The following is a 16,399-nucleotide window of genomic DNA, read 5'->3' as shown; positions in this document are numbered from 1 at the left end:
CAGCAACGTGATCGTGGTGGGGATGCTAGATTGTGAAGACAAACGGGTGGGTAGACTGAGGAGGGAGTTAGTGCTTTTAGGCCTTGGGATGATCATCAGAACTGACAACTTGGTTAGTGTGCACTTGGGGATCAAGAGTGGAGCAGAAGACAGATCAGCACACACACAACACACCTGTCCCTTCTGCAAGCATCTACAAGTATGCATGCATTTGGGTGCATGGGAGGGGGGAAGCTCAACTGCCGCAGTGTCTTGGAGAGAGAGAGAGATGGGGGGTGTAGAATAGGTGGAAAAAAGGGATGCTGGCACACACATTTAGCTTCAGAGATGCGGGACGAGCAGGTCCTGAGCGTCCTCACTGCTCCTTGGCTCCATCTGGGCCAAAGGTGAGATCTGGATGGCTTTGCAAATAAGAATAATTTTTAAAAGGAGATGGCAGTGAAGCAGGAGCCAAGAAAGGAAGGCAGGCTGGCTGCCAGGAAGGAAGGGGGAAAGCAGCCTTTCCTTGCAGCCTTGCCTCTTTTGCTTCACGAAAAGCCCTCTCCTGAGCAAGGGCATCAGCAGCAGCGAGGAGACGGGAGTACGAGGAAATGGGAGTCAGCAATAGTAATCCCCTCTTCTTCCTGGTAGCTCCACCCAGGGCCGGCTCCAGGCATGCCGGGGCCCTTGGGCACCAGCCTGCTCTGGGCCCCTCCACTCCCCTTCCGTGATCCGCGGCAGGAGCACGGATTGCAGGACAGGAGCTTCCAAGCCACCCACCATCCCCCTGCTATCCCCCCGCTTCACCTACCTTTCTCTGCTGTTTTTTGTCGCTGCACGCACAGTGCGCACAGGGTTGCCATCAATCAAGATGATGGCCAAGGTTTCCGTAAGGGGCTGAAGCCTCTGCCTCCATCTTGCTTGATGGCACACACGAGCGTGCATTGCTACCATCAACCAAGATGGTGGCAGAGGCTTCAGCCCCTTATGGAAACCTCGGCTGCCATCTTGATTGATGGCAACCCTGCGCGCACTGCAAAAAACAGCAGAGAGAAAGGTAGGTGAAGCAGGGGGATGGGGGGTGGCTCGGAAGCTGCCCCACCTGGCCACCCTTTAGAACTGGCCATGGCTCCACCCTCAGCCTCCTTCAGCATCTGCCACATGTTTTATAGGCAGACGTCTGCCCTCAACATGCCTGAAAGACACTCTGCCATTTCAGCAAAAGTCCTCCCCTCTTGGGAGCAAGGGGGAGGTGTCGTCTGCAGCAGCAGTGGGGAACAGACAGCATCCAGGGAGTGAAAACTTTTAAAAAATCATTTCTTTACTGTTTGCGGCCCCCCTGGATTACTTCATGGCCTCCATGGAGGTCCCGGCCCCCAGGTTGGGAACCACTGTTATGTACCATATACACTTCCTTTTCTTGTCTTTCATTTAGATTTTGGTGTGTGAGGGTTTCATTAGGTTTAAGGGTTAGGATAAACATGTATTTGGAACACACAGTTTTGACTTCATGCAAAAGTTTCTGTTCCTCATTTAAGGGTGTGTTAAGATTCTAATTTGTAGTAGACATGTATGATGGTTCAGACATACACATGTAACAGTGGTTTCTGAATAAAAAGAAGATACACCAAGACAATATACATGCACAAGACTTTATTGATGGGTCAAATTTGTGTAACTCCTCAAACAGTGAGGAGGGTGGATGACAGTGGGTTTGAGAAAGGTTAATTGAGAGAGGTTAATAGTTTATTGATCAGTTGCTCATTGTATCTTGTTGACTGGAGATATTTCTCTACTGACATCTGCTTTTGATTTCTTGCATGCCAGCATAACTTTCACCTCCTCAATTTGTGTATGTCAGATTGAAGTCAAAAGGACAGGAGGAGGGCCAGAGGAAAAATAGATATAGTTATGCCCAATCAATGTCGAGTGTCTTTCCTTGGCAGTCAACAGTACAGGAGGGTCCCACTTTACAACGCTTCGCTTTATAGCAATTCGCTAATACAATGGTCTCAATTAGACGCAATTAGACTAAAGCCCCACTCATATGGCGCTTGTTCTGCTTTTATGGCGGTTTTCGGGCATCGCGCACCATTCTATTTGATGAGTTCCGCTTTACATCGGTTTTCGCTTTACAGCAGGGGTCCGGAACATAACCCGCCATATGAGTGGGGCCCTACTGTATTAGTGTTGGAAAGGATCTTACTTCATTTCACATCTCATGTTCTCAATAACCATATATTGTTCTGAAATAGTTACTAGTCCATTGCCTCTCAGTAATAATAATTCTATAGCAAGTAAAGAGCAATTCTGAACCATTTCAAAATATATGAGGAAAACTTTATTCCATCTAGCATCAGGTATGGCAGTCACATCTGAAAAGAGCACTGTGGGTCTCCAAAGCCAAAACAGGGTAATCCACTGATATTTGCTGACATCTTTTTGGTGCCAAGTAATGTAGTACCTTTTCCCCCAGTCTCTGATGAACTGAGCTGATTCTGTTTTATTTTTAGTGTGCTGTCAAAGCTTCCTACTGGCTGTTAGGAGTTGTGGTGGTAATGTATGAAAATGTTAATGTTTTATATTTTTTCATATGGTATAATGTATGTATGTTTATGTTTTTAAATGTTAAGTCACTTGGAGACCTTTTAGGTAACAATTGACAATTATGTTTCTTCTTCAACAACAACATCAGAGTTTCAAATGTGATTCTGTAGACCTCTTCCCCCCCCCCCAGGCATTTTATGGTTATTTACTCCGAAGTACATCCCACTGTATTCAAAAAGGATTACCTCCTAGGATGCATGTATTGGACTGCAGCCTTAGTTAATCTCATTGTGTTCAATGGGGCTTACTTCCAAGTAAACATGCACAAGATGGTGCTGTTAATATATTAAGTCACTTCTCAGTGGTGTAGTCTACTGCCCTGTGTCTTCTTCCTCTTCCTCTCCTGTAGCAGTTAAGAATTCATATATCACTGCACACACTCCTAAGAGCCAGGCCAAAACAGTACCTGCAGAAAATATGCAGAACCCAACCAGTCCCAGGAAAAGGTAGTCTTGGTCATCAAAATGGATGTAGCACTTATAATTGAGCTGTTCCTGAGCTTCTTCCAGCATCCTCAAGCCATGTACAAAAGCTGGGCTGTAGCAGGTGACATTGTCAGGATCTGCAAAGGAAACAGAAGGATGAGAATAAGCCTGGGTTTGTGCATAAACACATGCCAATTAAGGACATGTCTGTGGTCTTCATTCTTTGCAGACCCAGGAGGACTCACCTTTAAACTCAACCTATAACAGGAAGCCTACTTTTGTTTTCTATCTGTTAATCATCTAAGGTGGAAGAATGGAGTGCTACCATCAAAGAGATCCATCACTGAAGCCCTTCCCAGGGGCCAAATATTATTGGAGTGGGAGGAATAATTTTCCATCACTTTGGGGAACAAGATTTCTAAAAAAACACAAAACCTTTTTATGGCTGCGCCTAGCAGGTGGCTTGGGGCTTGTTCAGAACCTCATCACAGGTTGCTGCCATCTTGTAAATGATGCAAATTAAGAGGGGTCACGAGGAGCTGCAAACACAGAGTAAACTCCTGTATGGATAAACCCAGTGACTTGAAGTTCAAATCTTTACACTTAGCAAGTTTAAATCCATTATTTGCATTTGACTGAATCCTTATCTGTTCTGAATAATATTGCTGGCTGCAAAACTTGCTAAAATGCTATTGCTGAATGCACAAGTCACTGATTATGCCAGTACAACAAAGATAACCACATGTTTTGAGAAATGCAACATGCCAGACATAAGGGATGGGTGAAAAACTCAATTCAGTTTGCATGTAAAATTGCATTTCCAATTGAAGGTGAAATTATTAAATCCACACTTTCTAAAACAATTCAAGAACCAAAATACAGTAGGGCCCCACTCATACGGCGGGTTACGTTCCGGACCCCCGCTGTAAAGCGAAAACCGCTGTAAAGCGGAACTCATTGAATAGAATGGCACGCAACGCCCGAAAACCACCATAAAAATGGAACAAGCGCCGTATGATTGGGGCTTTAGTCTAATTGTGTCTAATTGAGACCACTGCATTAGCGAAGCGCCGTAAAGCGAAGCACTGTAAAGCGGGGCCTTACTGTACAGCTATCTGAATTTTGCAGTTCAGTTCTCCAACCAAGCAATGTTTACAAAAATGCATACATTAGGGGAATGTGGGCATAAAAATGAATATATATAGTTTCTTTCAAAATATCGATATTAGTACTGATTTTTTGTGAGAAAAAGTCAGACTGGTAAAAGCAATGGATAGCAGACAAGGAACAAATTTCAGTTGGTACTGCCTGTTAGGTTGATCGAATGCTTTCGAAGTGGCACTAGCAAATGGATCCCATTCCTGGCCTCCACCACAGGGCATAGATGCCACAAGATGTACTTCCAAAAATGCCTTATTTTGCTGAAGCCCTTCTCAGGGGCCAAATATTATTGGAGGGGCAGGAAGTGCCTAGTCATTTCAATCCTCAAGAGAAAGACAGACTCATAGTAGTACTGTATGCCTCTGAAGTTCATCTAATGTCCACTTCGACCAGCCTTTCCCAACTAGTGGGCCACCAGATGTTGTTGGACCACAACTCCCATCAGCCTCAGCCAGCATTGCCAATGGTCAGGAAAGATGGGAATTGTGGTCCAACAACATGTGGTGGCCCACTAGTTGGAAAAGGCTGACTTAGAGTTGTTGGAAATGTAACAGTGCAACTCAGTTTGAAGCCTGAGAGGAGACCACTTACTACGTGGAGAGTGATAGAGACAAATCTCCCTAGATTCCTAGACTGTTCCGTCTACTCTAACCTAAGCTGACCTTTCCTTCCAGGTGTAAAGTGATACTCTTAGGGAAAAGTGATCTTTTCTGGTTTCCCCCCCCCCGGTCTCAATCTTCCTTGTTCTTCGTTCCAACAGGCTCCCTAAAGAGGAGCACAGATGCATCAGGCATCTCTTCTGCAGCATCTCATATCTAGTCAGTCAGATGTAGGGCTTTCTATCTAAATGCATTTCAACAATAAACTTAGCTTTGTTATTTTTCCTATACCAGAGACACAGTATAATTTTGACCAAGCTAAAGAGTAGCTACTGCTTACTGTTTACTGCACATGCTTAATTCCTCAAATTACCATTATAATTCATAGATTCTAACAAGACCAAGGGCTTTTAGTGTGGTGCATCTGCCTTTTGGAATGAGCTTCCAGTGAACATCAGGTAGGCATAGGGTTGCCAGGTCAGAAGCACTAGGGCAGGCCCTAATGATGTCGTGGGGAGTAGGCCCTGGTGATGTCATGGGCTGTGTCCTAGTGATGTCATAGGGGGTACACTCCAGTGATGTCATAGACAGCGGGCCCCAGTGATGTCATTAAGCATGATACATTAAGCATCAACCACAGTTGCTTGGAGCATACCACTCAAACAATTTCTCTGATTGGAAATTAAGATAGAAATTTAGCTAAATGAGGGTGTTTCCAGGTCCAGCTCAAGTGACGGGATCATTCCTTCTCACTTGCTTAGAGAGTAAGGAGCATTTACTGTATATTCCGGCGTATAAGATGACTTTTTAACCCTGGAAAATCTTCTCCAAAGTCGGGGGTTGTCTTATACGCCGGGTGTCGTCTTATTAGGGTTGCCATATTGCCCGGATAGCCGGGTTTTACCCAGATTCTAAGCATGCCACCCGGCACCCAGCTAGCTCCTTAGGTGGCCCGGATTCTCAGCTTTCATTAAAAAAAAAATTAAGTTTCTAGGTGGTGCGGTTCTCGAGATATATATAAAAATGTCAGGCACCCCCCCCCGGTTAAATCTTTTTTTAAACTACTGTATAGCACTTCGTAGCTTTAACCCCGCCCGTTCAGGATTTCAGCCAATCAGTGAAGTGTTTGTTTGGTGGCAGTGTCTGCAAAACCTCATTGCGAGGCCAGAAAATGGTGGTTTCCCCTCCTGTTTATCTGAAAATCTCATAAATTGGGTAGGTATATACATTTCAGTTTTTCCCCCTGTTGTGTGTAGGAGTCAGATCCTGGGCAGTGTTTTGAAAACCTTCCCAATAGTTGCTTTTGGGGGTAAAAACAGTGCTAATCCCATATGTCCAGAGTAAATCCTATTGAATTCAGTAGGAATTACTTTTGAGTAGACATGATTATGAATGTGCTGAAAATCAATGGGACTTTGGAGTGAATGTAAAAAAGAATTGTGTTTGTGTTCTCTTTCTGCCCCCCCCCAGTCCTATTTTAAAGCAAGTAGGCAGGGCTTACTTAGGTATTGCAGTTTTTATTCTGTAGGAAACTAATACTGATTTTTAAAAAAACTAATACTGATTTTTCTGCAACGACCAATTGGTTTGACAATAAACTATTATATGGGCTGTATGTATTTATACATCTGCAGTGTGTGCGTGTGTGTATGGAGTCTTTCCAACACCCCTGTGAGGTAGGGTTGGAAACCAAGGCAGCTCACAACAAGAAATAAAGCCATTTAAAATCCAATAACCATAAAAACAAGTATAAACAGTTGCAAAACAGTGTAAAGTGGCATGATTCGGAATTTTGGGTTGTGTGAATGAAGTTGCTTATCACTTGAGGTTGCATTTCTGTCCCTGTTTGAGTAAGCCCCATTGAATACGCTGGGACTTGCTTCTGGATAAATAAATTTAGGATTGCACTATAAATATCTTTACAGTTTGTGTAAATAATAAATATATTTGATAGTTATGCTTATATAAATATTTCTTCATTTATCATATTTTTGGTTTTTGGTTAGGAATCCTGACTGGTTGTGAGATGCTTAGTTTTTTGCCTTATAGGAATCTTGTTGTGGTTGGTATGGTATTACATTTAGGAAAGTGTTACTGCCTTCTGTGTTTTTTTTTCCTATTTGCATTTCACTTATCTTTATCCTCACTCCGTTACAGCCATAGAAGCAACAGCAGCATATGCAAGATAATTAACTCCCATTAGTGATAAGAACAAGAATTTATAATTATTATTTCAATTAAAACAAGAGGCTTATCAATACTTTGAAGAGGACCAGATATTTATTTTCTTTCTGAGCCCAGGACTGGGTCTTTCATGATGCCCGGTGTGTGTGTGTGGGGGGGGGAGCAGGAGAGTAGTCGATAAGACAGACATCCTGGCATTGATAATCGAATTAGCAAGGTATGTGTGGGGTTGTTGTACACTTCCAGGCTCAGTTTCATTTTGAGTATGGAGGTGGAACCTGTGTAGATGTGGTTATCAAAGGGAGAAGAAATTTTGAGTTAAGCAAAGCTCTGCTTTTATAAAACCTAAGAAACATACAGTACTTTGAATGTCTGAGTGCCTGCACCAGTGGAATACTGGAGGAACTTGTAAAACTTGCTGCAACAGTATTTAGAACTGAGCATGTGGTGTGAAAGACTCCTTTTCCTAACATTTTGGCTTGTTTTTCTCTGATTGTGTATTTTTATTGTTTTTACTATATTTGTAAGCTGTGCTGAGCTCTGTTTTTAACAGCAAAAGGGCAGGATATAAATTCTCTTAATCAATCAATAAATACTCCATAGTGTTGGAAACTAGAGTCTAGGCATTTAATGTTGCTTTTAAAAAAAAGATTTCTCACATCTTTCCCCAGTTTTTGGTGGTAATTCCTAGGCACAAAAACAAAACAACTGGACAATCCAAATATTAATATTTATAAGTTTATAAGTGACAGTTTTCCTGCTAAGTACCTGCATGTCATAAGCAGGGGTAGTCCTATACGGCGAGTATATCCCAAACTCTATATTTTAACTGGAAAAGTTGGGGGTCGTCTTATACACCGGAATATACGGTAATCTAGCCTGCTTGGTACTGGCAAGAAGGGTGTAAGTGCCCTCAGGCGAGGCCAGTCACCAGAAGGCCACTGCAGCAAGAAAGATGTGGAGATGTTAGATGGGAGCAGTCAGGAGTAAAGATGGATGCCCTTAAAGACTGCAGTTCTAAACACACAAAGTGACTAAGCCCCATAGAACTCGACTTACTTCTGAGTAGATATTGTTAGGATTGTGCTGCTGGAAAAGCTTGACTAGGGATCCTCTACAACAATATCCATATGAAAGCAGCATTGGCAACCCCCTACCTGGAATGCCCTTGCCTGCCTTCTAATGTGGCTGCTCCAAACCCCTGTGCAGACTGGACCCTTCACTGCAGAGAGAGGTTTGAGAAATGAATAAGAGAGTTAAGAAGATTCTCTGCTCTTTACTGCCTACTCTGTGTGCTGCTATAAACTCACTTTGACAGCCAGCCCAATTCCAGTGAGTAATAATTGACAGAGAGAAAACACACATGGTCTGGTCCACAGGCAATAGATTGGGAACAGCAGCAATTGAAGCCACACTTCCCAGTATGTGAATTCTCTTTTACCACTATTGGGCAAGAAACAACCATCATGCAACCAACAAAGTGCATCATCAGTGAGTTTAAGGAGGCTGAGCTGACCACATGGAGCCACTGTTGTTGCTTCTGTGGATGTAAGGGAGTAAGGTCAGAGGTAAATGAAATGCAAATAGAAAAAGAAAAGACGTGATGATTTCCAAAATGCAATATCATAACAACCACAACAAGATTCCTATGAATAAGAGAGAAAACTCAGCATTCCACAACCAGTCAGGGTTCATAACCAAAACTAAAAAAATCCTGGCAGCCAGTCAGCTAAGCTCACAGAAATCCCCATGCAGCACAACCTGACCCAGGGGCTGCAGTTAGTGTAGAATGCTGTGGCACGATTGTTGACATGAGTGAGACCCTGTCAGCACATAATACCTCTGCTCTGAAATCTGCACTGGTTGACGATTTGCTACCAGGCCAAGTTCAAGGTGTGTTTTCCTGCTACCGGTGCCATATAGTGCTTGTTCTGCTCTTACAAGAAATTGATTCTTTACTGTGGCAGTACCTACAGTTTGGAATTCCCTGCTTTAGGCAGGCGCCTTCATTGTACTCATTTTGGCACCTGCTAAAAACATTTTTGTTAGGCCAGCCTACCCAGGCATGTAGAAGCTATTATGTTTTTTATCTGTTTTAACTCATTGTTGGTTTTATTATTTTGAATGTTTTTTCATATCTGTCTTTAACTGTTTTTGCCAATAATTTTTATTGGCAAAAATAATTTGCCAATAAAATTGAGGGTTCTTTTTTACAATAAAACGGTTTATAAAGGTTTTAAATAAAATACATAAATAAACGTTGGAGTCACTGTGACCCTTGGGTCTCTTTCCTCTTTTAGGCACAAAGGAATCTGCCTTATACTGAGGCATTGGCTCTCCAGGATTTCAGGCCATAGTCTCTTCCAGAGATTGAATTTTGGACCTTTGCATGCAAAGCATATGCCCTACCACTGAGTTACAGCCCTTCCCCTGTTTAAAAAAGCATCTTTTAAAATTGTTCTTTTCAATTTACTAATGAATTCACAGCATATTAGGGCAGATACACACCATGTATTTAAAGCGTATTCAACACACATTTGAAGCACAGCAATCCACCACAGAATCATGGGAGCTGTAGTTTGTTAAGGGTGGTGGGAACTATAACTGTGAGGGGGAAACTTCCCAGTATTCTTTGGGGAAGTATTGTGCTTTAAATGCTAGTTGGATGTGCCTTAAATGGATTATATGGATTTGCATTACTTCATCCTCCGTGGTGCAGAGTTGTAAGCGGCAGTAATGCAGCCGAAGCTCGGCTCATGGCCGGAGTTAGATTCCAACAGAAGGAGGAAGTCGGATCTCCAGTAAAAGGGGTTGAGGTCCACTCAGCCTTCCAACCATCCGTGGTCGGTAAAATGAGTACTTGGCATATGCTGGGGGGTAAAGAAAGGCTGGGGAAGGAACTGGCAATCCCACCCCATATATACGGTCCGCCTAGTAAACGTCGCAAGACGTCACCCTAAGAGTCGGAAACGACTCGCACTATAAGTGCGGGGACACCTTTACCTTTACCTTTTACATAACCTTTGCCTAGAATAAATCATTTTAATTAAATTTTAAAATGAAAATAAGGTACAAAGTTTACTGGGTAACCATGGGCTACGCACCATCTCTTAGCTTAATCTGCCCCTCATGGTGAAAACAACAGAGGGGGACCATGACCACCCCAAGGAAGAAGGGCACACTTAAAATGTAGAGGAAATAATAATTAACAACCATAGTGTGAAATCAGATACATATCAAGACAAACTATGAAGAAAGATTTATATAAGAATAAATGTCAAAGATAGCACACAAATGTTGTCAAACTTTTATTTTCAAAATGCAAATTTTAGTTCAATTTCAAAATGTTCTGACCTTTTTTTAGCTCATAGGTTTTTGCGATTTTTGCATTCTACAAATGGGAGGAATCCAGTGGGACCTGAGGCTGTTTTGGACATTCAGAAGCAGCAGCAACAGATGAAACAAAACAGATTCCCTCCAAATATCACTTCTGATTGCCCAGAGCATCCCCAACTTGTCTGAGGAGGCTCATGGTCACCAGGCTTTGGGCCTGCTGCAGCTTGTCAAAACTGGAGGTGAATGGGCAAAATTCATGGTGTTTTAGACCCTCTCTCCAGCCCCAGAACAGTTTTATTGGATTTCCACCACTTTCACAGTACAGCTGTCACAGACTGCGTGAGTGGATGGGGAGGAGGGAGGCAGGTTGCCTACCGTGAACCCACTCTCACACAATTAAAGACAGCAGTCAATTGGAGCCACCAGTTTATTAATGCTATCTTGTGCCACTGGCTGGCATGGAACAGGGTGTGTCTTATTTCATTTCTAGAAGGAAAGAGGAGCTCCTGTTGCCAGATAAGCTTACAGCCAGCATTAAAGTTTAACCACTGCTTTCAAAAAAGAATGACGGAAATGCAAAATGATGTGTCTGTTTCACACACATTGCGTTGCTTGCTCTTTGAAACACAGTGGTAGTAAGGCGAGTTGTGTCCGTGTAACATAGGTGAGAAATAGAGCTGGCTTTGCAGCCACATAAGCAGCCTACGTTTCCTTTCACCTTCTCTTCTCTGAGAGTTATGATTCAGGAACAGAAATATTCTTCTGGCAGCAGAGCTTTATCTGTGTCTGGGGAGGAGGAGAGGAGGATCCAGAAAGGGAACAGAATACTGATATTGTTGGGAGAAGCCTTCCTTTCTAAAAGTGCAAGAGAAAGATTGACACATTTTGTGAATAATATGGGTTCCCCCCAAACTACCATGATAATACTACTGACATTTAGGTGATTCCTTAACAATCACAACAAAAGCAACAAAAATTGAAAATGTTGACCTCAGCAAAGGAAAGTGGACGGAGCCCAGACTGCTCACACTCTCAATCCACAGCACATGGCAAAGAGCAGCAGTTTCACACTATGCCACTGCTGGGCAAGCACACGACAGCTCACCTGGAGATGGAACAAACCCTTTGATAGTGAAAATTTCAAACTTACCTGGGATAGTTACCCCACCCTCTTTCATCCAGCTGCACAGTTCCATGAAGGAGCAGTTACAGAACCAGGGATTCCCACTTAAGCCCAGGCTTCTCAGATTGGGCAGGTCTCTGACGGTACTTGTATCAATGAATGTCAAGCTGCAGCGGCTCACATCTAGGTGCCTCAACCAGGTATTGTTGGCAAAGGAGTCCTTCTCAATCTCCACAAGGCTGGGATTGTCTGAGAGCTTTAGCACAACAAGGCTGCTGAGTTGTGAAAAGGTGCCAAATGTTACCTGTGTGAGGTTGTTGAAACTGAGGTCCAAGTAGACAAGCTTGATGATGCTGACAAATGTGAAATCCAGGTCTTCACCTAGAGCATTGCTGCTGCAATCTAGATAGATCAAGTCACTGAGGAAGTTCAGCTCCACGGACGGCAAATAACTGAGTTTGTTTTGAGCCAGGATCAGCTGCCTGGTGTCCAGTGGGATTGTAGCTGGGAAGTCTGACAGCTGCTTCCCTGTGCAGTTCACAGCCAGATACTGGCAAGTGCATTCCTTTGGACAGTCTACACTTTCTGCTGTCCAGCTGATTCCAAGGAGAAGCACCACCCACACACACCTGGAGCTGTTTGAAGGAATCAGGATATGGCACCTCAAGCAGCACACTTTTCTCTTTGTACCCTGATGGTCTTCAAGCAATTCTGGCAGGGAAGCCATTTCTTCTCTGCACCAATCCTGAGGGGAGCTAAGGCTCTCTGCTTTCTGTGAACTCTTTGTTCATCAAGATCTCTGGCAAACTGCCAATTTAAGCACCTGGCACAGAGAGCTCATTTTCTTCAATGTGCAAAATAGCCACTTGCCGATGGGAGATTCTCTGCATTGTGTTGACTGCCAGTTGACACCTTTATGTCATCCTTGGTAAGTTCACAGACAGATTTTTGGCACATTTGTGTGTATGCTCAAGAGAGTCTGTGTATTCTGCACTTGAGATGTGTTAGTGTGGCTGCCAATTTCCAGAATAACCAGATAAATTGTAGAGGGTCCAACACTGAGCAGGCAGGTTTGCATATTCCTCATACATTTTTTTTAAAGTGCATCAGAAAATTTCTAGGTTAGAACTTTTCTTCCTGACACCTAGTTTTCTCTCTAACTGGAGGACCATTCTATTATGAACCCATTCTCTCCTGCCGTTCAGGAACATTTTTCTCACCTTATTTGCTGTTTGTGAGAACTACTCTTTATACCTGGAACACTGGGGTACCAAGAAAGTTTTGTTTAGGCACTAGAATCCCTTATCATAAAATATTTGTTTGAGGGCATAGAAAAGCCAAACATTGGAGAGGATGGGGTTAGATACCAGGGAATATAATGTCCATTGTACCAGGAATGTGGCCACCATAACAATGACATGCATGGAACTGAGCAACCAGAAGATTCAACAGAACTGGGAAGAGGAGATCAAATGTGTTAGGAAGGTATTTACTACCACCTTATAGCTAGCCTGGCAGGATACCAATGTATGTGACTGCCAGGCATGGCACATGTGTGAGCCAGGTGTTCTTATGTCCAGATTTTGGACATCACACCTCCAGTCTTTGAATTAAACTAAGTTCCTGTTTCCATGATGTGAGGCTCTGTACTGATCTTGGGTATTAGGGATGGGATACTTCAGCTGGTGCCAGTTCAAAAGCATTCTGTTTGCTTACCAGGTTGGGATTGATTTGAGTTGGTTCTTTATCTGCTAGCCACTGATTTTACCAATTTGTTTTTTTTCTTGGAAAAAATATCAATATTAATATCAATATTTTATTTATTTATTTATTACTGGCATTTGTTAGTCGCTTTTTTTCAACAGTGGAACTCAAAGCAACTTACAACAAGTAAAAAACAATAATTGAAATAACTTATAACAAGAGCAAACAATTGCAAAACAATTTCAAACAAAATAATACAACCATAATAAAAAAACAAGTAGCAAATATTACAACAATACAAGAATTAATACCACACTATAAATATAACATAACATATAATAGAAGGCCACATTACACATCCAGTCAGTACTGCAAAAGTAAAAAAAAAATTAAAGCAGCTTCAACTTAGCCTCCACCAGTCTCCATCAGCAGCCACCCTAGTTCTTCCCAGCTGCCCAATCTCAGGCAGCAGCGTCAAGAAACATCAAATGGCCGACTGCCTGGGCTCCTCTCTCTTGGGCGGCAGCGGAGTGCTGTGCGGGGGCCCCTCCTCAGACGGGGAGACCTTGAAGCCGGACAGAGTGAAAGGAGAGGGGGATGGAGCGGAGGAGGAAGAGATGGTGGGGTGGCTAGTCCAGGCCAGCTGAAAGGCAGACAGGGGCCTGGGGGGCTGCTCGCCCAAGTCCACCAAAGGCGGTGTGGAGGCAGGCACTGCGAGGGGAGCTGGGGCGGCAACGCGCTTCCTCTCCCTCATCTCCAGTCGCTTGTCGTCCACTTCTTCATCCTCCTCGTCTTCCTCTTTGAACTCGCCTTCGTTCTCTGCCACAAATTGGTACTGGAAAAGGGGCTGCTGAGGCTTCCAGCGGTCCTGGCCCCCTGCTTGGGGGGGGGGGACGGTGGAGGAAGAGGAGACCAAGGGGGACATCTGGCCTGGTAACAGTGCTGATATACAGACGTTTCCAGATGGCTGGTCTTGTATCTCTCAATGTTTCCTTCAGCATCTGACTTTTTCTTGAATATTCTGTTGCTTTTCTTCCTTGAGGAACCTTAGTCAGTGTCCAAGTTTTATTCTTGTGTAGGGCTTCCAGCTCTTCCTTGGCTGCCTGCCTCCACCTCAACTTCAGTTTTGGATAAAGCTTCAATCTCTTTCCAGGTCTCTCGCTCTGGAAGTTCATCTCTCATGAGGTAAGCCAGTCTATCAGCTGGTACACCTTTGTTGGTGCATTCAGATCATCTGTGTGCTGGTGCTTCAGCTGCCCCTTCTGGCTCTGATGCCTTTTCTGGCTCAGACTCATCTTCCTCTGCTGGTATATTACTGTGTTCCCTTCTGTTGTGGAAGAATAGCTCGGTTTCTTCTTACATTTCACTGTCATCTGTTTGGTGTGACGCCCCTTCTGGTTGGTGTGGATGCTTTCCTTCATCAAAGTGGACAGCTCTGTATACTCCAACTTCACCACTTTTGGGATCTATGACTCGGTATCCCTTCTGCATTGAAGACTATCCAATGAATATTAGTTCTTTGGCAATGTTGTCAAATTTTGACCTCTCTGGTTTGCGATGTGTTCAAAGGCCTTGCAGCTGAATATGTGAAAGTGAGACACGCTTGATGTCTGATCATACCATAGCTCGAAAGGTGTTTTGTTGGTTGAAGCTGCCGGAAGTTGGTTCTGCAGATAGCTGGCAGTACCGCTGTTTCCCTCCGGTACTTCTGTGGTAACTGTGCATCTTCCAACAAGGAATGCATCATCTCTTCAAGAGTTTTTTTCCAGTAGTTAAATTTTTGTGTGTGTTTAACATTCCAGCACCTTGTGTGTATCAGCCTTCTACTCCTTTCCTCTTTTTGGCAATCAAGTTGCAGGGTTCTTTTACTTTAGAGAGCACCATTTATTCATAAAATAAAATATCCCTGGATTTCTGGGAATCATAGCATGAATGTTCAGGCATATAAATTCATTCTGTTACAGCTGTAACAATATTTTTTAATCTATCCCCTCTCCTAAATGTTAAACTAAAAGTCCCTGCTTTTTATTTTTTTTATTGTTCTCCCCCAAAGCTTAATGTAGAATTTGTAATACACTGACACTTCCACTGGGGCAATTTTCAAACATACCTCTTCTACCCCAAGAGATTAATGAGATAAATGGCTTTAACCATGCCATCCATCCAGGAAGAAGAAAATCAACTGCCTATCATACACATTCACAGTGTCACCTCTCTTGGATCCTTAGGTAAAGTTTAAAAAAAATCACAGGAGGCGGTTGCTTTCAGATTCATCATCTTAACATTTTTGCTTTTTCCCTCCCTCCCCCCTTCCTAATGGGTCCATTGATCTTGCAGGGGAGGAAGCTTCCCAGGTAAAAGAAAAAAAGAAGGTTGGCATTATGGATGGGGGAGAAATTTGAATCAATTCATATTTCAAGCCAAACCTATCAAATTCACACTTTTCAAAACAATGGCCTCATCTACATGGTGGTTTAGTGTGTGTTTGGTGCTACTCACATCCCCTTTTAATTCGCATGATTCACATGACGTTGCTGGCAAACAGAAGCTATCATGCAGTTTCCCCCCTGTAAATCTGTACTAACCTAATGCTCTGATAACTCAAAAAGGGAAGGGAAAACATCTTCATTCTGTATCTCTAGTGGTTGCAGATGCTCTGTTCCGATGCTTTTAGGTGGGTGTGTCAGTCGCTCTCCTCTCCACGCTCCCTCCCTCCCTCCTGCCTTCTTTCATTTTGTTTCCTGCGGGCTGACAAACAACTCCTGGCTGCCCTCCCCCATTTGCAAGCTTTTTTTTAAGTTGCTGCCAACAGTGTCTTATCTTTCTTTGACCTATAACTTGTGAGCAAAAGCATAACACGGCTCAAACAAAGATTGGTATTTCAGCTGTATTGTAAAATACAAATAATTGCACTTCCTGGTTGTTGTTTTTAAAATGAAACTAACTGGTAAAACAAACTGAGCATGCTGGGTTGCCACGTAACCAGAGGGAGTGGAAATGTTAAATTAGAGGATGTGGTCATTAGGAAACTGCATGGTTGATCCTTCCCCTCAGTGTGACTAGAAAACACTGTCTTTGCAGCTGGCATTGAGCTCTTATTGTGAATTTTGTTTGAAATTGTTTTGCAATTGTTTGCTCTTGTTATAAGTTATTTCAATTATTGTGTTTTTTCTTGTTGTAAGTCGCTTTGAGTTCTACTGTTGAAAAAAGCGATTAAATGCCAGTAATAAATAAATAAACTTGTGTAGACCGCAACTTGGGGAATAGGTTAAGTAAGAGTA

General features: G+C 43.1%; 2 protein-coding genes across 2 annotated transcripts in view; one reads left to right on the top strand and one right to left on the bottom strand.

The window, feature by feature from the left end:
* Positions 1–2,897: 2,897 nt before the first annotated feature.
* Positions 2,898–12,141, bottom strand: LOC133377047 (leucine-rich repeat-containing protein 52-like). The gene is made up of 2 exons (XM_061610256.1): positions 11,442–12,141; positions 2,898–3,148 (listed from the first exon to the last, which is right to left on the bottom strand). The coding sequence occupies exons 1-2, from the start codon at positions 12,139–12,141 to the stop codon at positions 2,898–2,900; spliced, it is 951 nt and encodes a 316-aa protein (XP_061466240.1).
* Positions 11,892–16,399, top strand: part of ADCY10 (adenylate cyclase 10) — a 230,898-nt gene continuing 226,390 nt past the window's right edge. Inside the window, exon 1 of the mRNA XM_061584568.1 lies at positions 11,892–12,342. The gene's annotated coding sequence lies outside the window, so the exon portion shown is untranslated. The remainder of the gene's footprint in view (positions 12,343–16,399) is intronic.

Source organism: Rhineura floridana, chromosome 1 (assembly GCF_030035675.1).
Source record: "Rhineura floridana isolate rRhiFlo1 chromosome 1, rRhiFlo1.hap2, whole genome shotgun sequence".
In the NCBI taxonomy this organism is placed as follows: Eukaryota; Metazoa; Chordata; class Lepidosauria; order Squamata; family Rhineuridae; genus Rhineura; species Rhineura floridana.
Note: the sequence above shows the minus strand (reverse complement) of the source record. Positions and strands in the feature narration are given on the sequence as shown.